Raw genomic sequence first — 24,654 nt, 5'->3', positions numbered from 1 at the left:
TTGCACTGTTGGTGGGAATGCAAACTGGTGCAGCCACTTTGGAAAACCGCATGGAGGTTCCTCACGAAGTTAAAAATAGAACTACCCTACGATCCATCAATCACACTACCCACAGAACATAAAACAATATATTTACCCAAAGAATATAAAAGCAGCAATTCAAAGGGATACATGCACCCCTACGTTCACAGCATTATTTATAATAGTCAAGATACGGAAGCGGTCCAAGTATCTACCGATTGGTGCAGGGGTAAAGAAGATACCGTATGTGTGTGTGTGTATCTATATCTATTACAATGGAATATTACTCAGCCGTAAAAAGAATGAAACCTTGCCATTTGCAACAAAGCGGATGGAGCTAGAGACTATAATGCTAAGCAGAATAAGTCAGTCAGAGGAAGACAAAAACTGTGTGATTTCACTCGTATGTGGAATTTAAGCAACAAAACAGATGAGCAAAGGGTAAAAAAGAGAGGGAGAGGCAAACCAAGAAACAGATTCCTAACTATAGAGAACACACTGATGGTTACTAGAAGGGAGGTGGGTAGGGGCACGGGGGAAGTAGGTGATGGGGTTAATCCCCATCACTTGTGATAAATATTGGGTATTGTACAAAAGGGTCAAATCACTATCGTGTACACCTGAAACTAATATAACACTGTATGTTACCTAACTAGAATTTATTTTTTAAATTATTATTTTTAATATATAACTTATTGTCAAGTTGGCTAACATACAGTGCATACAATGTGCTCTTGATTTTGGGGGAATATTCCTGTGATTCATCGCTTACATAGAACACCCAGTGCTCATCCCAACAAGTGACCTCCTCAATGTCCATCACCCATTTTCCCCTCCCGCCATGAACCTTCAGTTTGTTCTCTGTATGTAAGAGTCTCTTATGCTCCCTCCCTCTCTGTTTGTAACTATTTTTTTCCCCTTCCCTTCCCTTATGGTCTTCTGTTAAGTTTCTCGAGTTCCTCATATGAGGGAACACATATGATGTCCGTCTCTCTCTGACTGACTTATTTCACTTAGCATAATACCCTCCAGTTCCATCCACATTGCTGCAAATGGCCAGATTTCATTCTTTATCATTGCCAAGTAGTATTCCATTGGATATATAAACCCCATCTTCTTTATCCATTCATCAGTTGATGGACATTTAGGCCCTTTCCATAATTTGGCTATTGTTGAAAGTGCTGCTATAAACGTTGGGGTACAAGTGCCCCTATGCATCAGCACTCCTGTATCCCTTGAGTCAATTCCTAGCAGTGCTATTGTTGGGTCGTAGGGTAGTTCTATTTTTAATTTTTTGAGGAACCTCCACACTGTTTTCGAGAGTGGCTGCACCAGTTTGGATTCCCACCAGCAGTGCAAGAGGGTTCCATTTCTCCACAACCTCGCCAGCATCTGTTTCCTGGTTAACTAACTGGAAATTGAAATAAAAACTCTAAAAAAATAGATACTTGAAGTAGCCTTAATATGGGTAATTTGTATTTCCATGCCATAAAAGCACTTATTTTTCCTATGTTGTATGTATGTGTGTACGTATGCGTGTGTGTGTGTGTGTGTGTTTATAATAAGGGGAAACAGAATTCTAGATTACTAAGGAATGTGTTTTGTGATCACAGATGAGTATGACAGATATCCAAGTTATGCCCATCGGGGTCTAGAGAAATTCACAATAAATTCACACTTAGAGATAAATGTCAAGTTTGAGAAGATTACTAGTAAATGCTGTGACTATCTTCTAGTTGGCTGATCACATCCTACTCAATGACACATGTACCATCATTTGCAAAGGACACCTATAGCTAAAGGGAGACCACTGGCTAAAAGGTTCTGATTGGGCTAAAGCTGACGCGAAGTCACGTTCAAGGACGTGAAAGTGCATACAGTAGTCCCCTTTATCCCTGGTTTCACCTTCCACTGTTTCAGGTACCTGCGGCCATCAAGTGTGGTCTGAAGGCAGATGATCGTCCTCCCGACCTATCTTCAGAGGGTAAACAGCCTAACGCTATGTCACACAATGCCTACATCACTCACCCCATTCATCCCATCACGTAGGCCTGTTATCATCCCACGTTATCACAAAGAGAAAGGTGGGTCCAGGGCAATAAGATATTTTGAGACAGAGACCACATTCACATAACTTTTATTGCAGTATATTGTAGTAGTAATTGTTCTATTTTATGGTTAGTTATTCTTGTTAATCTCTTACTGGGCCTAATTTATAAATTTAACTTCATCAGAGATATGTACGTATAGGAAAAAATACCGTATAAAGAAGGTTCCGTACTATCTGTGTTGTCGGGCATCCACTGGGGGTCCTGGAACACATATTCTGCAGGTAAGGGTGGGGAGTGACCACTGTAGTGGGACCATAGTGGGAAGCCTGGACTTGGGAGACACGTTAGGATACAGCTGCGGTAACCTAGGTGTGACGCAGGAGAGGGCTGTACGAACAGCTTAACAAGTCATTACTTACAATCCCACTTCTCTTTTTCCCCCGATGCCCATAACCATGGCAGTTGTTAACACTTCAGCTACCAGATCTATTTTTCTTTAATTTAGTAATATAATACGCTCTAGGGAATAAAACCCAAAAATTGGGTTATAGTAATCCTCGCTAATTTCTTATGTATCGACTCAGAGTATAAACCACATCATTCACTGAAATACTAAATATTTATTTTATGATAGTAATATGTATTCATTTTTAGCAAAATTAGAACATATAGCTAAACACAAAGACAAAAGAATAGAATCCTACCACTATGGTAATCCTACTATAATCCAAGATTATGTTTGCTTCCTTTAAACCAAGACCTCTTTATTCACAGAAATTTTTCAATACTGGAAACACCTACATATGGGACAAATTAGCTTTTTAAAAATTTTTAATGTTTATTTATTTTTGAGAGACAGAGTGTGAGTGGAGGAGGGGGAAAGAGAAGGAGACAGAGAATCCGAAGCAGGCTTCAGGCTCTGAGCCGTCAAGCTCTACACGGGGCTCGAACCTATGAATCGTGAGATCGTGACCTGAGCCGAAGCTGGACGCTTATCCGACTGAGCCACCCAGGTGCCCCTATGTCATAAATTAGCTTTTAATGAAAAGATGAAGGAGGGCGGAGAGAAAAAAGGAATTTTTACTGAGGGCCCATGATCTGTCAGGCAGTTTCACCCATACTATCTGTTTGGAACTAAAAAAACAAAACAAAACAAAACAAAAAAACCAAAAAGACACTACTCCCTAAAGTCAGTATTATTTTGAGATGAAGAAACTAAGTCTCAAAGAAGTGAATTACCTGCCCAAAGTGAGTGGTAAAGACTCACACTGAGGAGTGCAGAATTCCAAAACTATGTGTTTTACACAGTCAGCAGTGAAATCTTTGCTTTTTTATTAAAAAAATATTATTTTAAATTACAAAGTTTTGGATCTATTTCATATAAAATCAGGTGTGGTAACCCACTGAACCACGCTAGAGAATCTGCTTAGCTTTCAATTTTAGGATATAAAGTTATAGGCTTTTTTGAATACTTATTTTTATTGGGAAGAAATGACCAGTTCTTATTACATAAAAACTGCCATAGATACCCTTAAAAATTTTTTTTTAATGTTTATTTATTTTTGAGAGAGAGAAAGAGAGGCAGAGAGAGAGGGAGACACAGAATCTGAAGCAGGCTGCAGGCTCTGAGCTGTCAACCCCTGATGCAGGGCTCGAACTCATGAACCATGAGATCATGACCTGAGCCAAAGTCAGACACTTGACCAACTGAACCATCCAGGCGCTCCATAAAAACTGACATAGATACTCTAATGTGATATTCATCGTGTTATAATTTATACTACATTCCTACTAGGTTTTTGGTCTTTTGGTTGACTTACACAGGAAACTATTTTTAAATACTGAGAAAAGTAGTAGTCCCTTCTTCCCGTGAAGACTGGTTTGCACACATGTCATATTTATGGAAATAGCTCATATGTGGACACATTCATCAAATCCATACATCACTAAGGCTATTGTTATAATTTACTGTTATTAACAAGTTCTATTGTTATTTTCTGAGGTTTATGTGATTGAATCTACTCAGGGGTGTTGATCCTATGAATTGCTGCTATAAATGTTTTTTTGGTCACTTTAGTAACATACCTGTGCTTTCAATACTGGGAACTTAAAATGGTACGAATCAGAATTGTTTTCCAAACCATCATCTTGGCCCAAAAGCATTAGCTTTGGAAACAGTAATCAAGTGATGACTTCTGGGGTTTTAGGTTTTGCTTTGTTGCTTTGTCCGTATACTGATTTCGAGGGGTTAGGATTTTTCTTATAGAAATGATAGGTGTGGGTACTGTTGTGTCAGTAAGTGTTGTGATTACTTATCTAATCAGTCCCACCCAATTTAACAGGTGGCTCTTTTTCAGAAAGACGGTTCTTTCATTTGTAAAACAAAAAACCAAGGTTCATTGAATAGGCTTGAAGGGAGGGGGACAGTAGTACCTGAGATCATTGTTTTCTCGTCTCCCTGTAATGAAAAAGCCTGAGTAATCATAACATCATAGCATCTCAGAGTTCAAGTGCCCATGGAGGTCATTTAGTCCAGGAGTTTTCAAGTAAGAGTAGTCATATCCCTAGGTATGAAGATTACTTGAAGACCTTCCTGCCTCCCTCCCTCCCTCCCTTCCTCCCTCCTTTCCTCCCTCCCTCCCTCCTTCTTTTCTTTTATTCATGAAGACTTTTCAGTGAGGAAGGGAGTAGTCTGTTTTAAGGGAATTCATTTCTAGAACCTCAATAATTCCCGGATGTAGACTCTCTTTACAACAGAAGGGACCTTTCACATACTCAGTATCTTACTATGACGCGCTGTCTTGAGCATAAAGCTTCCAGTGTGCCAAACAAAGGCAAAATTTAAAGCATTCTTGTTGATGAAGCCTCCTTTATTCGAGACACCCTAAGCCCAAGGTAGGGCTTTAGTGTCTTTCCTTGTCTTGCACATATTTCTATCAAGGACAAAGTGTGGCATTAAGAATTGGAATATTTAAGGCTGTTGGTAGGTTTTGAAATCTGATAGATCAAGAAGGAGGGAGAACCTTTTCGTGCAATGACCTTATCATTCATCCCAACCATTGGCAAAGGATGCTCTTCACTGCCAGTAGAGTTTCATGACTGCCAAGAGAACATCAGTGAGGTAAGAAATAATAAAGGCAGCGATGCCTTATTCAGTCCAATTGCCAAACTCATGGCAAGGATTTGTGCTTTATCTGTCTACTATCTCCCTCGAGTAGGAGTGCAGAATTGTGAGACTGTGACAAAGTGGATATTAATTTATTTGAACTGAAACAATAAGTCAGACTTCTTCTGACAGAGTTTGATTCTAATGAGTAGTATCTCAGCCAGTAAATTATACAGCATTTCCCGTAAGTTAAATGAGCTAGTTAGAGACATTTAAAGCATACGATACGACAAAAGCATTAAAAAATATCGCAATAACAAAGATGAACTAAAATGAACACAAGGTCCATCTTCCACCCCATTCTGCACATAGCAGATTAAACAAAGCCGCAGAGTAAAGGAGTAACGGGTGCGATTAGTAGTGTTTTGCTTTCTTTTTGGGGGGTATACTGCACAGAGGCTGACAAATGGGTGGTTCGGAAAACTTGGTAACAAATACGTGTGAAAGCAGGTGGCTCTCAGTTCCGTGCTTCCGATGAAACTGAAGAAGAAATGTGACGGAACCAACAGCTTGTAGACTGCTAAACACACCTTTTAGAAATAGGTCACAGGGGCACCTGGGTGGCTCAGTCAGTTGAGTGTCTGACTCTTGATTTAGGCTAAGGTCATGATCTCATGGTTCCTGGGATTGAGCCCAGATGCTCTGTGCTGACAGTGTGGAGCCTGCTTGGGATTCTCTCTCTGTCTCTCTCTCTCTCTCTCTCTCTCTCTCTTTTTCTCTCTCTCCCTCTCCCTCTTTCTGCCCCTCCCCAGTTCTCTCTCAAAAGAAATAAATAAAAACATAAAAAAAAGAAGTAGGTCACAAATTCTTGACATACGAATAATAAGGATTTCAAATAGTTGAAATCACTCTAAAAAAATCCTTTCCTTCCCATCTGCTTATTTTGTGGTTAAGATTTCTTATGTTTATATTCATAAAAAAAAGAAAAACAGGAATAAAATTGATACTGAATCTTGCCTGGCTTTGTAATAATTAATATCCATCCATGGGGGCACCTGGGTGGCTCAGTCAGTTAAGTGTCCGACTTCAGCTCAGGTCACGATCTCTCGGTTCGTGAGTTTGAGCCCCGCGTCGGGCTCTGTGCTGACAGCTCAGAGCCTGGAGCCTGCTTCGGATTCTGGGTCTCCCTCTCTCTCTGCCCTTCCCCCACTCACACTCTGTCTCTCTCTCTCTCTCTCTGTCTCAAAAACAAATAAACATTAATATCCATCCGTGAATACGTGAATTATTTGGAAAAGTCCCCAGTCATCTCATTCAGAGAGGTATTTTTGATACATTTTCGCTTTTTATATTTAATAATTATAAAAATGTTTACCATTTTTATAATAATTAGGTTGATTTCAGCCAAATGTGTACAACTAATAATTATAAATGTAATTTGGTATAAAAGGAAACAGGCTTCTTAAAAACATGTATGAACATTATGGTGGTAGGAAATAAGATTTAATTAAACTTTGTATTTATAATTTGTTTTAAGGCACAAGAACGAAACAGTTTGAAGGTCACGCATCTATTTTAGCTTTTCCTATGAAATACGAATCTCAGTCTAAAGTGGCCATCCGCTTCTGTTTGCTTCCAATTATGACCCCATTTAGAACGAATTTATTTTGAATGAAAGTCTTCGAATGTGTCTTTTCTAAAAGGTAGATGGAGACCTGACCTCTCATTATCATCAGTGATGTAGAGATACAAGGACATTGCTGACCTTCTTCTGCTTAAATCCACTGAACTGGCAGCTTCGTATGACATTCCTGCTAAAGCCTCTAGTGTGAATGTCAGGGGACCATAGTTTTGTGAAGGGGCTTTGTCTGTTTAAATTCTGCACTACCGCTTTTCAAGTCCCGGCCGGTCTCTAATTTGGCCAAGTCAAGTGTGGTCATTCCTGTTAGCGTTTCCAAATGCTCTTTATTGATCGGAAACACACCTGGGAGTCAGCGAGCCATTGACACGGCTTGATAAACTTGTAAATACTTGAACAACCTTTTCCTCTGAAGCGCATCATTCCTCTCAGATAAAAGCCTGGACACAGATGTCTTTCATCATGCCCTGAATTCCAGAAAATTTTGGCTTCAGAGGAAATAAAAGGAGGGCCAGTTCTGGCGTGCTCTCTCCTCCCTTACTGAGATCACTCCATCCTTAAGCCCCCGGAGCCTGAACCTGGGAATGATCATAGGAATCAGTAAGGTTGTTTGTAGGTTTTACTAAGAGAATAAAGGAGGAAGAATGGAGGAAAAAATAGACAGGGCCACAGAGTGCCCTGGAGTTATTCTAAACTCAAAGCTTGTAGGTTAGGAATCAAACCAATTAAAGCCTTCACAGTAAGAGGGAGGTGCACCGTGTCTTCAAACACAATAGGGTATCATCTTGAAGGTTTTTTTCCCCCAATGTATCCTGTTGGGCCTGAATGTGGGAGCCACTAGGAGTCTTTTTACCTACTAACTGTGATTTTCCCTTTCATCAGTAACTATGTGTCCCAACAGTCCACGTCTTAAAATATGGTTGTCAGAGTGTGAAAACAGAAAGAGGCCACGTCCCCAAAGCCATTGTTACTCCTCGCCCTCTTGGGTGAGCCACGGTTTAGAGGCAAACGCATCGGTAGATGGCATTTTTTCAGATAACGCATTAACAATGCCTTGAGCTCTCAGATACTGTATAAGTAATAGTGTACCAACCCTAGATGTTACAAGGATCAACTGGAATATTGAAATCATACTGGTAGTTAGGAGGCTTGGTATCTAAACATTATCTTGTGACATCAGAAAAACCACCCAAAGATGCGAAAGACTAAATATTTTGCCATACGTATCATGAATCTGCTGCCTGCATATGATGGGAATAAACGAGCCTTTAATTATTAAAATGGAAAGGCAGAAGAGAAATCCAACTGTAAAAGTCTAAGTCAATTGTTGAGGAGGGTAAGTGATAATATCATCTGGAGTCCCAGAGAAGCACTAATAATTAAGATGTCAGGAAGCAAGGTTAGGCATTTACAGACAATCAATAGCCCACCCTCCAACTCTGTGACCTAACCTTGGATTCAGACCCTGACTTTGAGATCTCGGAGAGAACATCTCTTTTTATAAACAACCACACGCCGTAACTTACCATTGCGGACACAGAGCGTTACCTCGCAGGCAAAGCGAATTAAAACACAGCTGCCTTGCAAACACAGTTTAATGAACAAAATCAATACAGCACCTAATGAAGGAACTATTACACGTCGCAACAAACATACCATGAACAATACTGAGTAAAACTCACGGCACCTGCCGTCCTGTTAGTTCATTTCTTCAAATCACCGGCATCTTTAAACTGCTCTAAGTTTTAATTCTCTGAAATTGTCCAGTAGTTGAGAAAATTCATGCATGATGACCAATAAAGTGAAATTTAAAAGCACTTGAATTACATTGTTTAAACAGGATGAATCCTATATGTGCATGTATATATACATGCACACATGTACAGTTTTTAAATTTGTACTCAAACAAAAGGAGTTGGAAATTTCCTTTGTTTAGATATAATTGACATCACACATTGTATTTGTTTCAGAAGTACAATGTAATGATTTGACTTTTGTTGTATACAACTGCGAAGTGATCACCACAGTAAGTCTTGTTAACAGCCATCATTTCACATAGTTATAATTTTGTTTCTTATGATGAGAACTTGTAAGCTCTACTCTCTCGGCAACTTTCAAATATCCACTACGGTATTATTAACCATGATCACCATGCTGCATGCAGATAGACTCCATAACTTACTTATTTTATAACTGGACATTTATGCAAAAGGAATTTGTTGTTTGTCTGTTTGTTAGTTTTTGTTTGATTGGAAAAGTAATTTTCCAGAGTTATATTAACCAAAATTTACGGCCTTTGTCTTACGTTATCCCAAACTATTCTATGCTAAATTTTGGCATCTGTCTTATTGTTCCTTTTAAATAAAGGTCGTGTTGAAATATCCTACTATAGGGCCCTCTATTTTCCCCTATGTATGCATTTGCTAACTCATTGTCATTGCCTGCTTGACTTCTATCTTGCCTAGCAATTCACAGGCTCTGAGAACAACTGTGCCTTTTTTTTCCTATTGCTATGTTCTCAGAGCTTTGTTCTGTGCATGGCACATAATACATGCTCAATAAATAAATGCACAGTACTGTGCATTCAAAGGAATCTTAAGGATAAGATAGATTCCTTTCATAAAACCCACATAACTAAAAATATTAAGCCAGGAGGAGTTGGTTAATAATAAGTAACTAATAATAAGGATTTCTATTATTGCTTTAGAGAATACTCTGGATGATGATTTAAAGATACATCTTCTTAAAAATTTAGCTACATATTACAAGTGCAAAATCTAGAACTGCATTAAAAAGAGTGAACTAATAATTATTGACATGTATCAAATGCTCGTCACGTTCCAGTCAGGGCTTGGCATCCTTCGTGTGTTCTCTGATTTAAACCTCAGTGCCACCCCATGCAGAAACAGGAGGTCAGGGAAGGTAATTTATGTAAAGCCACCCAGTAAGTGACACAGCTTCAATTCTTTTTTTTTTTTTTTTTGAATATTTATTTTGAGGGACAGTGTGTACATGCACATGAGTGAGAGGGGGAGGAGCAGAGAGAGAGAGGGAGAGAGAGAATCCTAAGCAGTCTCTGAGCTGTCAGCACAGAGCCTGACACGGGGCTCGAACCCACGAACTGTTGAGATCATGACCTGAGCCGAAACCAAGAGCCAGACGCTCGACCACTGAGCCACCCAGGTGCCCCGACGGAGCTTCAGTTCTTAACCACGAGGCTCTGCCAGCATTTGGTTTGTGTATACTTTGCAAGGCGCTGTGGTGGGTCCTTTATGCACTTTATATCATTTAGTCATGCTATTTTCGTATGTTCATTTGACAAACACGTAGTGAGCACCTTTTACACGTCTGTAACTATGCTGAGAGCTTGGGACAGGGCAGTGGAAGATAGATGTGGTCTGTGCCTCATACTCTAGCAAAGAAGGCCTCCATTAAGTAGTAATGGTGATAGGCACAAACATTCTTCAAGCATTTTTATGTATGATACACCATTTTCAGTATTTCCGCTGAATACTTAAGACTGTTCCAATGATGAGAAAACTTAAGGCCAAAGAAGCTACATACTTTGTCCCATGTAACAAAGCCATTAATGATCAGAACTAGGACGTGAGGCCAGAAGGGGTAGGTTGAAGAGCCTATACTCGATCTTCCTCCCGTACTGTTTCTATATTAGAGTATGGCTTGATCAACAGCCAGAATGTGGAAAGCCTTGTAAGTCCCTTGTAGGCATCCGACCAGAATCTAAGTCACTGAGGAAGATCAGGTAGGGTACTTATATCTCAAATTTGTGTCTGAAGACCGTGGGACAAGACTGGAGATGTAACGTCCCAGATTGAAGGTAGCTTCTAGAATCTAGGTGAGAGATGATGGATCCAAGAGACACTGTGGGGTTGGAGCAGACAGGACTAGATGATGGACTGAATATGGAGGTGACAGAAGAGGAGGAGACAGGCTTGCTTCTTCAGCTCCCGGCCCAGGTAACTAGGTGAATTATGATGCTGTTTCCTGACACAGAAAGCCCTGGAAGAGAGACCGATTTGGAAAGAGAGATGACGGCACTTGTGTTTTCCAAAGATGGCGCCCACGGCATCTTCCATTCCATAGGCTCTTACGCAACGAATCCCTGCCACTTCCTCACACAAAAGGGGGAGTTTGATTCTCCTTCCCGTGCATCTGGGCTGATCATCCTGGCTCTCTGGACCAACGGGATGTGATGAAAGGGACATCTGCACATGTCCAATATCTTAGGATGTGAGAAGGCTTGTAACGTCCGCGTTGGTTTCTCGGAATGCTCCCTCTCTTGGGATACGTCCCTTCAGCACCAGCTGCTATGCTCTGAGAAGCCCAAGCCACATGGAACGCCCTGTTTAGATGCTCTGGTCAACAGCCACAGCCAAGCTACAGCTCACACACAGCACCAACTGCCAGCCACCTTGGACTTCTGGCTCAGTGGAGCTTTCAAACAGCCCCAGCTGACATCTGAAAGGAACTGCACGAAAGACCCAAGCACAAACACAGGAATTTCCCCATCTGCAGAATCAGGAGAGATGACAACAGTTGTTCTTTTCAGCCACGGACTCCTGGTGTGGCTCGTTAGGCAGTGATAGAGGACCAAAGCAGTCGATGGGTTCAGTTTTAGACATGTGAAGTTTGAGGTGCTTGGAAGACACGCAGGTGGAGAAGTTCCAAAGGCACTTGGAGAGATTTTACACAGTCGGTGTCTGGATCTCAAAGAGAGAGAAATATCTACGCCGCACGTATTGGTTTGGGAACACACAGAACGTAACATAGCGCAAAGCACATAGCACGCATCCGAAGCCAGGAGAGGGGATAAGAGAACCCAGAGGAATTATACTCTGAAAAGAGCAGAGTTCTGAGCAACAACAATGTGGGGGGGTCCAGCGGAGACGGGCGAGCCGACTAAAGAAGCTGAGAAGTCACTGCCAAAAAGTCAGGAGGAAAGCCAAGGTGAATGTGGTATCACAGAAGCTAAGAGAAAAGAGCATTTCAATTCGGAGGGATGGATTAACTATCAACTGCTACCAAGAACTCACATCTGGTAACGACTGAAGAGGATTCAATGACGATACAGACAGTGCAACGGCTAACTCAGGAAGACATGGGTTTCGATGAGTGGTGCTAGGCACATCCGTGAGAGAGGAATTCACGGATGGTGAAGAAATGAACAGAGAGAGATTACACTCAAGAGGGGCTGGCTGTAGGGGCGCCTGGGTGGCTCAGTCGGTTGAGCGTCCGACTTTGGCTCAGGTCATGAACTCACGGATCATGAGTTCGAGCCCTGCGTCGGGCTCTGTGCTGGCAGCTCAGAGCCCGGAGCCTGCTTTGGATCCTGTGTCTCCTTCTCTGTGGCTCCCCCCGCCCCCCCACTTTCTCTGTCTCTCTCTCTCAAAAATACATAAAGATTAAAAAAATTAAAAAAAAAAAAAGAAGGTTGGCTGTAAAGGGAGAAGAGAAAAATAAGGTGGAGCTGGAGTGGGAGGTAGAGTCAAGGATTTTTTTGTTTTTAGAACCTCCGGAGTCTCCAGTGTTGCCTAGAAGGTGGCAATAGGGGGGCTACTTTGAAGATACGGACTGGAATCAAGCGTACTCACGGAAAGATCAGCCTTAAGTATGGGGCAAAAAGAGTGAGAAGTGTAGATCCAGACACACATAGGCGTGGAGATTTGCTTCCAGGAAACGGAGAGAACTTCCGCTGAAGGTTTCTGTATGTTGTTGATTGGAAAGTCCATCCGCGGAGAGAGCCGGGCTTCCGAGGACCGTCGGAAGATCTGGAGAAATTGTTGACGAGTGTGGAAAGAGTTGGCATGGGCAAAGGAGCCAGGCTGCCAGACTGTTGGGAGTCAGTGAGCCAGGAGATGGCCAGGACTATTTCCTCTTCACGTGCGAGGAAAGCAAGCTCAGAGAGGTTAAGTAACCTGCTCAAGGCTCCAAAGTACGTAACTGAAGGAGCTGGGATCTGAAGACAGGCCCCTGTGACTGTTTCCAGCACATTAGACTAAATGAATTCCTTGGTCCAGGGGAATAATTTTAGTTTCTGGAAAGAGACTGGTATTGGAGGCTCAAAAACCTCATTCTTACCTCTCCCTTCACATTGTCCACACCTATCGGTTTCGCCTGAGATCCCACACTTCTGACATCTCATCTCCAAAATCTGGACTCAAAGACGGTCTCAGGAATAATCAGTAAAGGATCATGGCATATAATACAAATTCTTCTTTTACATACTAAATACCGCTTAGAAACTCCCGTTCAAATGAGCTTACAAGCAAGCAGGGAGTTTACAGAAACCTTAGCACCACGATTGTTCCTCAGAATTATATTTGTAAAATAAAAATAAAAGAGGACTGGATGAACAAAAGTACTGTATTGAGAAGCTACCACGAATCAATTGTCTCATTACGTTTAGCACAGTTAATTCGCCCAGTGAGCCTTGTTCAGAATTCTAAGGATTTCTTAAGGGTTGTAATCTAGAATTTCTAAAGAGATGACATGATATATTTCTCTGGATAGTTTATAAAACTGAAATAGTGGACGATGGTGTATGGAGACTGCAGGATCATCACAAAGGCTTAAAAGCCATGATTTTAAGGCACCTCCCCCTTCTTGCAAACGCAGGCCCGTCACGCTCCCCTGAGCCCTGTGTCTTTAAGTATTTAAAAGATACATACCAAGAAGCTTTACTTGGAAAAATGGAAATAAGAATTCCTTATAATTTAGGGTTTTTTTTTGGGCGGGGGGTAGAGAGGGTACTATTCAAGAAATAATAAAGAAGACAAGTGACTACTGTTTAGGTCACACTTTGCACAAGGTCTGAGTCAAGAGCTGGCCTTCTTTCCAAAAGGAAACATTCCTATGAACTCACAGGGCAGCTGGCCGGCTGGAGACTCAGCTTTCCTCCAGGGAACCTAACTCATCCTGGGACATCTGCTGACTGTTCCTTAGGTAGGGGGCTTCTTCACAAGGCTTGAAAGAAGTGACTTTACTTCCATGGAGATACAGCTGTTCTGCAGGCACATAAAAACCGAACCCAGTGCATTCTAGGGTCACCTGGGGAACTGCAGTCTCTCTCAGAGGAGGGGACTTTCAGAACAGTGTTTTTTTGAAACTGTGGACCACAGTCTTTTGCAAACTATGGAATTATCGAAGTGAGTTTCAACCAGCACTCGTATAACTGGGAAACACAATAAAATAGAGCGAAAGCAAAAAACAAAAAACAAAGAAAACCAGATGTGTTTCACACAACGAGGATAAGCATTATTTTGGGAACCAGATTTCAGATGTATGCGTGTGTGGGTATGCAGATTCTGACATAATGCAGATTTCTCTCTGCGGTCATACAGGATAGTTGCAAACTCTTATCAGCCACAGAATTTCTGAAGCCGTATGTACATGATATTCTTTCAAATGCCTGGAACTGACAGGATCCCAGACAGTTCATTCCAAGGTTGTCCTAAAATCTTCTCACAGATCTGAACCACTGAGCACCTTGACCAACGTTACAAAGTAAACAGGTGAAGAAGCTAAAATTTGAATAGAGGTTTAGGCGAGCTGAGGAACGTTGATGCAGGCAGAGGAGGGATTTCTTGGCCAAATCCCAGGAACCAGCACGAGGCTCGAGGAGCATCTCTGAACCCACACTTTCTCGGTATTATGCTTTTCGAGTATAGTGAAACTAATTAGCCTATTTTCATTTTCAGCATACTAACAGGTCAGGATGTAGTAAAATAAAACGTGTCTACAATAAGCCTTTTTCTCTTTAGTCTAATTTCTTGGGTCTGTAAAAAAAGTTCTCTACATGTGTGGTTCGTTAAGTGCATCGGGCCTTTTTTAAAAAACAGAAACCATCTACTTTAAGAGACAGGCTACATTTCAATCTACATAGACTAAAAATAAACACTCTTAATTTCTGTGCAGTTACTCGATCAGTTCACATGTGTGTTATCAGTGTACGAAAAATTACATAATTGTTTACTTAATTGCAATTTCCCTCACCTACTGTTTTAATTACTTCGGGTGTAGGGACATGTTAGTCACCAGCTTGCAGCTTCTTGGAACATGGAGAGCTTTGCATTAAAAGGCTCCGTACAGGTGTGGGGCCAAGGGTGTTTGTTATTACTATGAAAATCCTACATCTTATAGGATTCCTCAGTCTCCCCAAGAAGGAAGAGAAACGTCATAGGGTATTATTGTTAAAATAAAACAGAAGATGAGAACACAGAGACCAAAAAAAACCCCGACGGAAGTGTTAGCCCTGGTGAATGGCTACACGTAACATAGTAGCATATGCATAAAAATAAACAAATATATATTATGTTATGTATAAATCGACAATAGCTTCTTTCTGGTCTTGCAAAGAAACTAGCCATGTGAGGATGAACATAATTGATGCCAAAGCAGAATACAAATACATGAGATAAGAAGAAACAAGGGGGAAGAAAAGCTTGGGAATTGCTTAAAGGCAGATGATATATTTATGTGACAAAAAAAGGTATCCTGATCCGGTTGCTTTGAGATATGAAGTATTATGACATTTTGCAAAAAGCCAGAGAATTCCAAGTGTCAAAACATATATACATGCGCACACACATATCAAAATAATAGACAGGGATATACAATATAGATATAGACAGGATAGACAGGTATATGGTATTATATTATATATGATATAAATCTACACACGTATATATACATTCTCCTGAGAGTTCATATGGAAAAATGAAATAAAACATTCTCAAACCTCTTAAATTCCGTTTTTAATTCAGAACAAAATGCTTTGAAAGTCTGTTAGCCAAAGGGCAAACTTTTTTTTTTTTTAATGCATATTTATTTTTGGAGAGAGAGAAAGACAGAGAGACAGAATGCAAGCTGGGGAGGGGCAGAGAGAGAGGGAGCCACACAATCTGAAGCAGACCCCAAGCTCTGAGCTGTCAGCACAGAGCCCGACGCGGGGCTCGAACTTACGAACGGTAAGATCATGACCTGAGCTGAAGTTGGACGCTTAACCGACTGAGCCACCCAGGCGCCCCCAAAGTGCAAACTTTTGAAGGTTTACAGCAAGGGCAAGCAGAGAAAGGTCAATAAATTCTAATCCTTTAATGTATTTTGTATTTGAAAGCTTTTATAACAAAATTAATATAGTATTCTATAATTCCATAAGCTAGTTGAATGAAAACAAAGCTTAATATGCCCAAGATAATATAAGAGATGATATATTGAATTATAGCCTCTCTACAGACTAAAAGTAAAACCAAATACACAACTGCCAGAAATGCCCAGCCATCAAATCGGAAGGCAGAAAATCATATTATTCCTATAATAAAAATGTGAACTTCCAATCTTTCAAGTGAATGACTAAAAACCCCTCATTAAAAGATGACGTCATATTTCAAAATCGTTTCCCTCTCGGGGCGCCTGGGTGGCTCGGTTGGTTAAGCGTGCGACCTCGGCTCAGGTCACGATCTCACGGTCCGTGAGTTTGAGCCCCGCGTCGGGCTCTGTGCTGACGGCTCGGAGCCTGGAGCCTGCTTCCGATTCTGTGTCCCCCTCTCTCTCTCTGCTCCTCCCCCACTCGTGCTCTGTCTCTCTCTGTCTCAAAAATAAATAAACGTTAAAAAAAAAAATTCAAACGTTTCCCTCTCCCAGATATAACTGGATGCGACACGGATACAAATGCATTTATGGGAAAGAGGTATGAAAAGAAACGCACACGACACGGAGCTCTTTCTCTTACCATTGTCGCCAGAAGGTAATGACACAGTGTTTGTCGGCGCCGCCTCAGAATTCACTTTTCCGTTCTCAAATGTGTCGTTTTCGGGCTGCTGCAGCTGCCAGTTGAGGCCAAAGAGATGCATCGCTGGGGGTAAAGAATGCGAGTTGTTGAAAAGTCTGCTGTTTTTAGCTAGGACGGCACACGGTGAGCATGTTTACAACAGGATTCGTACGTTACGTAACGGTATCATCTCCGCGTTACGTAACGGTATCATCTCCGCGTTCTGAAATACTAAAGATGACTGTGTTGCAGCAATTAGAAAATAAACAGCTTCTAACACAATCGCAGTTTAGGTATCACTGCAGTACAATATTGGTACCAGAAAACTCTGGGGAATGAATCTCTATGTGCTCTGCTTTGTCCGAGTTCCACTCCTCACCATCGCGGAGGTAAGCGGTAAAGTGCTCTGCAGCGGCATCTGCTAAACTTGCCTGACCTCAGGCCATTTGCACATGTCGAAACCTTCGTTGCAACATCCTTATATTCTCAAGAAACATGACGCTACTCATTTGGACTCAGGTAAAAAGTAACTACTGGTCTCACCGATAAATTTGCTGGCCTACGAAATGATCAGAATGGATTTAGATGCACAAAACAGAGTGACACTGGACTATTCTAAATTTAAGACGAGTTTATGACATTCCATTAAAAAATGGCATGGATGACGTAACATGTTATGTGTCAGGTAAGTTCACGTAGAGTTTCTGAGGTGGGTATGATAAGCTTGCAGATTCATGAAAATTTTGTAAGTGTGTTTACTGATTTTCTTTATTTAAAATATTTAGAAAGTAGACGACTATAAGACTTTCTAATTATAAATTTATAAATGTAACAGAATTTGAAAAATTTTATTTTTAATATATTTGAAATATTCAGAACAATCACTGTAATAATACTGACTACTAACACTCAACTAAACATTCACTTGTGTTCCACAGAATACAGTTTCAGAATTAATCCCCAAGGAGGCTAAATATCCACAGGGAGACACAGTTGTAGTCACGATACGTATTGGAATTTACGAGAGAGGTGAAGAAAGACATAGTGTTTAAGAAGTATTGTTAGACACAGCATGATAACTACCACTGTCAAAAGGCAAGCCCTTATTACATATGTAACATACACAGTAACACAATTACACTGGCACAGTGGAAAGAAGAGGGGTTTAGAGGTTAGATTTTGGTTTCATCCTCAACTTGGGATGAAATGATGTAATACTGTTAATACTAGTTTTACTTACAAAATGAGGTTGGTCCTTACTTAATAGATATGAACTTTCTAGATCGTATAGGTCTATGGGGGCATATGATGGACAGTTAGTTAATATATAGCAGGACAGCTCCTAGTACGTAAGTATTTCATTTATTTATTCTGTACTCTACTGAACTATATGAAGTCACCTGACCAGACCATGGAAGCTCTCAACATATAGTCCCTTCTGTCTGTAATGCTCACCATCCACTGTAAAATATCCATTCATCACTCAGATGGTAGGCACCAACGATGTGGGGAAGCCGTCTCTGACTGGGCCGACCATCTCTGTCAAGACCGTTTTCATTTACTTTTGTATCTCATGTACCTTATACGTAGGAAGTCTTAGTTAGTGTCTGTCAAGTTCATGAAATCTATGTTCTGAGGTTTCAAAATCAAGAAAACAGTTGTGGATGAAAACACAGCAATTTAAAGGAAAAGTTAATAATATAAAAGAAGTGAACGGATAAGAGTAGGGTGTTATATTATTAGTAAGTGATTAATGACTGCATTAGCATAACAGTATATGAAAAGTATATAGTATATAATAGTATATGAAAATAGTATATGAAAGTCCCCTAGTACCATATACAACTAAAGTTAAAAGATTCAACAGTTTGATTTGAAAAGATTTCAACACTCTACAAGTTTCGCAGTCTTTCGTGAACAATACCTGAAATACAATCATGCCCTAATAAACACAGCAAACACAGATACACACAGAGCTACACCTACCCTGTATATCTGTAAAATGTACATACTCCCCTCTCGAATTATAATCTGCCAGCAACTCCTTTCAAACTCTGGTTTTTCAAGGATTAAGATATACGTTATAGAATCCTTGAATTCAAAAACTGTCAACTTGTAAGGAAGTATAGCTTCACATGTCATTTTGCATTAAATTGCTTAGTATCTGAGTGGCAAAATGTCAGGAGCTTTCTAAACATTTATCGCTTCATACGTTTTTCAAGGTTTCAGATATTTCAGCAATTTTTGAATGAAATAATGGGAACTGGTCCTGAATACAGGAGAAGGTTTGACAGACGTACTTTGGCATGCCAATGATAAATATTCCGAAAGGGTCAAAGTTTCTCCACAAAATAATTTATCATCATTGTGGGCTTTTATGTAACATAAAAAGTCTCCCAGGATGATAGATTTGCTTATATTATTGGTTTTAATAGACTTTGAAGTCAAGAGAGAGAGAGAGAGACTCAAGAGAGAGAATCAACGGAAACTGCACGATGTCAAATATTAGAAAGTGATCTTAATGTGTGTGTTTGGAGAGTGATTTTATTTTATTTTGTTTTTTTTTTTTTGCAATTTTTTTTGTTTTATTTTTTTAGGCAATAGCTTTCTCATATATATTTTTCTTACAGAAAATCTCAATAAAATGAAATTCCAGTTCTACTTAAGATGTTGTATAATGAGAACCCTACCCAGTAATATTACATCTTTTAACATCGCATTCAAAACAGAGACCAACAAGTTGTTTGGTCTTGGGGTATTATGTACTTTGAAAATCTTGGGCGTTTGGTATTTAGTGATGCTTTTGACGCTCATTACGTGTAACTTGAGATTTTTATACAAATACAGGGTGTTAGTCAGACTGACTCCAAAAATGACAGAGGCAAAGACAGAGGCAGCAAACTCATAAAAGTCAAAAATGCGATAGAAATTACTGAGCACTGGTGCAATAAAACTCTGTGGGAAGTCTTGGCAGACAAAGGCAGGGAAAATCGGTGAAATAAACTACATATGCAAATAAAGGCGGATGAGCTAATCCTTCAATGCCTGAGCTGGAAAGCACGTTTGAAGCCCTGGGAAGGCGTCTGGTGCCACTACTCATGAAGGGTAAAATCAATCCTTGATTTATGCATGAGCCAGTGGGGGGGGCAGGGGGTTGTCCAGAAGTGGCTGGGAGCTAGCTCTGTGCTCTTGTGAGCCCCTCACCCCCGGGGCAGAGAGCTTAGGTGGGCAAGCCTGCACACAGTGTTCCTTGTGTTGGTGTTAGATCTCTTTTTAAAGAAAACATTCACTGGACACTTACTATGTGTCAAATGTGTGTTACCGCCTCACCTGTTTTATCTCCCTGAATCTTCACAAAGACCCCACTTAATACTATTTTTTTTCATTTTAAATCTGAGAAAATTGAGGCTTTTAAAAATATTTTTCAGAGAAAGAGAGAGAGAGAGAGAAGGGTAGGGGCAGACAGAGAGGGGGAGAGAGAGAGAGAGAGAGAGAGAGAGAGAGAGAGAGAGAGAGAGAGGGAATCCCAAGCAGGCTCCACACTGTCAGTGCAGAGCCTGGTGCAGGGCTCGATCTCATGAACAGAACTGTGAGATCATGACCTGAGCAGAAATCAAGAGTCTGATGCTTAACCAACTGAACCCCCCAGGCACTCCGAAAACTGAGGCTTTTTGAGAGTTTTAGGTTTCAAGCAGGTCAACAGTGGACATTGCCCTTAAACCCAGACGTGGAGGACAGGCATTCCACAACATGCCTGTCCTCTCTGCTACCGGGGGGCAGTGGAATGTGAAAATCCACGCAGAAGGAGGTGAAATGTGACTTTTGGGGGGGCCGCAGGCTAGACAATGTTTTCTACTAGATCTGGAAAACTGAAGGCAGAGATAGTATCTGACGGCAGAGGATGGGCAAAGATATTAATAAGGGACATTTGTGTATTCCAGGCACGGTTCTTCTGTATGAGTACTTTCCCACTGTACTATATTCTCTTTTTGAGGAGAATAATTTATAGTAATAGGATAATGATGGAATTAACAACGGGCTATTGTGGTTAACTCTAAGAGTCTGAAAAACAGCAATTTAAAAACTACATGTAAACGCTACATGTGTGTATTTCAAAGTTACAGAAAGAGCATTCATGTAGCTTTAATCTTAAAAAATTCGTTTCTGATATCTTGTTTCACAGTTTTATATTGCTATTTCCATGTATTTCTGGGCGGTTTTAATGAGGGGCGGGGGCTGGATTCGTATCTAAAATGTTATTCAAGGAAGAATGGAATTTGTGAATGGCAGCAGTAACTGTATGTCTGCTCGAGTGTGTTTTTTTATGTTTTAAAATACTTTGATGTCTATTATCTTCTAATAATGTACTGCCTGACGGGGGGGGTCATTATCCCTGTTGTGAGTGAAACACAGGCAGAGAGAGGGTTAGTGACTTACCCAATGTTTTTTAAAAAGTTAGTGTAGAAAGACAACTCATGATACGAGATCTCTTGACCCAATTTCAGGACTTCTCTTCCTATACGGTGCTGTTTTCCTTCTGAATTGTTCTGAATTAAAACTGAGCATTCACATTAAAGAAATTAAAAAGAAATTTTAACACAAATTGTTAATTTATTTTTTGACAGTACATATAATCAGAAGCTGTCCATTTGTCAAAATTGGCTTCTAAATACAAGATGTTTACCCACTGAAAATGGTAGCATTTTAAAATCATTTGTACGCTGTTTGTCTGGAATTAGAATGTATTTTCTTTGTATTAAACATCTTAGAAATTATGGTTAAGTCCCCAGTTGGTCTACAAATGTCTGTCCTTATATCCAATAGAAATAAATATACACACAGCACCAAAACACATGAACAAGAATGTTCTCAGAAGCATTATTTGTAATAGCCACAAACTGGAAACCCAGATGTCTGCCAGCAGGAAAGAGGAAAAACAAATTATAGTGTAGTCATACAAGGGATTCTATAGACCAATGTAAATGAATAAGGCATTGCCAGATGCAACGGTATGGATAAATCTCACAAGCACAGTATCGAGCAAGAGAATCCATTCACAAAAACAAACAAACAAACAAAACCCACGAATATTGTGTAAGTCAATGCGTATGAAGTTCAGAAGCAGATAAAATTAACTGGTAGGAACAAAAGCCACCAGAATGATTACCTCTAGGGAGGTGGGGCTAGGTAATGACTGGCAAGAGGCCATAGGGTACTTCTGGAATGCCAGGAGTATTTTATTTTTCTATCTGGGTGGGGGTTCCACTGGTATGTTCGCTTATGATCTGTATACTTTTCTAAATGAATATTACACTTAAATTAAAATTTTTATTCTGGGGCACCTAGGTGGCTCAGCTGGTTGAGCGTCTGACTTTGGCTCAGGTCACAATCTCATGGTCCGTGAGTTCAAGCCCCACACCGGGCTCTGTGCTGACAGCTCAGAGCCTGGAGCCTGCTTTGGATTCCATGTCTCCCTCTCTCCCTACCCCTCCTGTACTCACGTTCTGTCTCTGTCTCAAAAATAAACAAACATTAAAAAAATTAAAATTTTCATTTAAAAGCAGTCCATCTAACACATAGCAAAAGTAACGAATGTAGATTTTCACTTCCCCACACCCTCCCTGCGGGGGCTTGTCTCTCTGAGGCTCCTAGGTGTTCATTTAGGAAAGATACCAACGTAGAAGGGAAAGTGACTCCATCAGAGGAATTGGAGGGAAGAGTGAGGAAAGGCTTCTTTAGGGCAAATCTTGGGTGTCAGAAGGAAAGCAATTTGATCACACAAATTCATGTACTGGGGTTAACGACTGTCAGCTCATGGCCATCCCAGACTGATTTGTAGTTTAAAACCATTGTGACTTGTCTCGGGGAGGATGGGGAGAAATTAGAGCCCTTGTACACGGTTGTTGAGATTGTGAAATGGCTCAACTGCTCTGGAAAACACTATGGTAGTTCCTCAAAAAAAAAAAAAAAAAAAGAAAGAAAACTGGAACAACTGTATGATCCAGGATCCCACTCGTGGGTTATACAACTCAAAAGAACTGAAAGCAGGGACTCAAAGAGATACGTGCATGTTCGTGTTCACAGCAGCACTGTTCACAGCAGCCAAGAGGCAGAAACATCCCCATGTCCACCGACAGAACAACCGATAAAGAACATGTGGATACGCACAATGGAATATTACTCAGTCTTAAAAAAGGAAGGAAATCTTGCCACGTGGTATAACATGGATGGACCCTGAGGACGTTATGTTCAGTGAAATAAGCCAGTCACAAGAAGACAAATACTGTTTGATTTCACCTATAAGGGGTATCTAAAGTAGTCGAATTTATATGGTGGTCACCAGGGGCGAGGGGTAAGGGAAAATGGGGAGGTGTGGGTTAAAAGGTGCAGAGAGTAAATTCCGTAAGATGCCGAAACGCTGGAGATCTGTGGCCCAGCAATGTGGATGTGTCACAGAGCCCATGAACTGGCCAGACTGCTTGTCTACCACTTAAATCACGCCCTTAATTTCCCTGCTCCCGTGGCCTTTGTTCCTATCGTTCCTGGCTTCTGGGATGCCACCCCCAAGTTGTGTCTGATGAGCTCTCGACCGATACCCGGAGGTCTAGTTGACATGATATTTCTTCATGAAGCCTTCCTGGAATTGAGAACTATTCTGCACCACCATAACACTTTGTAGTGTTTTACCTGAAACATCTCACTTTGTATTTGAATAGATTTTTTACTTTCTGCAGTGTGAGGCGTGGGGAGTTGCAAGAGAACACGAATCTTGGCAGCTAGGGGGTAAAACAAGCACTCTGAGGGGAAAAAGAGAGACGAGAGTGGGAAGAAAGGGAATAAATGAGAGGATTTGAGCTCTGAAAAAATGAGACGATCGTTAAGGGAAAAGTTTAATACATAATTCAGTTTTTTCAATATTGTGCTTGAAGTGGATCTTAGAGGCCTGGATCTCTGAGAAACAGGGGTGACTAACAGAGCCTCTGAGACTGTTAACCGTAAGAAGAAGCCTTGGGGGCACTGAGTCTAATTCTTCCCTTTTTCTCAGGGCAGGAGAACCTAGATTTCCAAGATGACGCCCAGTCTTTTTAAATTAGTTGTAATATCTAATCACATTTGTCAGCCTCAAACGCAACGAGCATATTTTTAATAACATCACCCAAGTCGATCATAAAAAACAAACAAACAAACAAACTATCATGATCATCAACTCTAGGAGTAACTCACATGGGTGGTAAGCCACCAATCACCAGAGCAACCTAGGTTACTAACAGCCAAATAGTCTATTTCAGGCTGTATCTTTTTAGGTTGCCTCACGGTGTTCTTAGATTACAACCAATCTGAAGATGTTTAAAGTGAAATATTTCTTATACGATTTAAAAAAATCCATTCTATAATTTCTCAGTTTTTCTTCTGTAGGCTTTCCCAACTCATGTTAAGACCAAAAAGAAACAACCCTCACTGATCGAAATAATTTTGAGACAGGATTCTAGTGAAGGATTATCAGCGAGATTTTACGACGACATTTTCTTTCAGACTCAAAGGCCATTTGAGTGAAATAAATTACAGCATACGTTCCTTCTACCTTTCAAGGCTGATGGAGGTGAAAGGAATCCGTGATATTATAGCTATTTTACCTCTTCCCCATAGAAAAAAAGGGCATGCCATTGTTTTTACCCAATATATGTTGGTTTGATACTTAAAAGCCAGCATGTGGCATACTTGAAACCAAAATGTGTCATTAAAGAAAATTATACACCACCAAGCAGCAAGTTCGGTGCCATTTTTAGTTCCATATTGCGAGAGAAGGTGCCAAATTTTGATCTTGTCTCTGGGGACCATGCCACGAAAGTTGTTATCACAGCTACTATTATTTCTACTGGCATGATTGCGTTCTCGGATACTGCCAAACACGGATGGGAAGGAGGGGTGGTGACAGCTGGTGACACGGTCCAGCAATCTGCCAGAACCATGGAGCAAATTATAGGGGATGTTGTGAAGCGAACACAGAAGCAGGCACCCTTGCCATCGGAAAGCCGAACGTAGCTTC

The 24,654-nt window shown here is 40.7% G+C and overlaps 1 protein-coding gene across 3 annotated transcripts in view; it reads right to left on the bottom strand.

Moving 5' to 3' along the window:
- The window catches only part of TENM3 (teneurin transmembrane protein 3), a 446,972-nt gene that overhangs the window by 121,912 nt on the left and 300,406 nt on the right, over nt 1–24,654 (bottom strand). For all 3 annotated transcript variants that reach the window (XM_042982909.1, XM_042982911.1, XM_042982912.1), the window contains exon 6: nt 16,569–16,691. In XM_042982909.1, the coding sequence (XP_042838843.1) occupies nt 16,569–16,691 (123 nt within the window). The remainder of the gene's footprint in view (nt 1–16,568; nt 16,692–24,654) is intronic.

This window comes from Panthera tigris, chromosome B1 (assembly GCF_018350195.1).
Source record: "Panthera tigris isolate Pti1 chromosome B1, P.tigris_Pti1_mat1.1, whole genome shotgun sequence".
In the NCBI taxonomy this organism is placed as follows: domain Eukaryota; kingdom Metazoa; phylum Chordata; class Mammalia; order Carnivora; family Felidae; genus Panthera; species Panthera tigris.
This window is presented reverse-complemented; position numbering and strand designations above follow the sequence as displayed.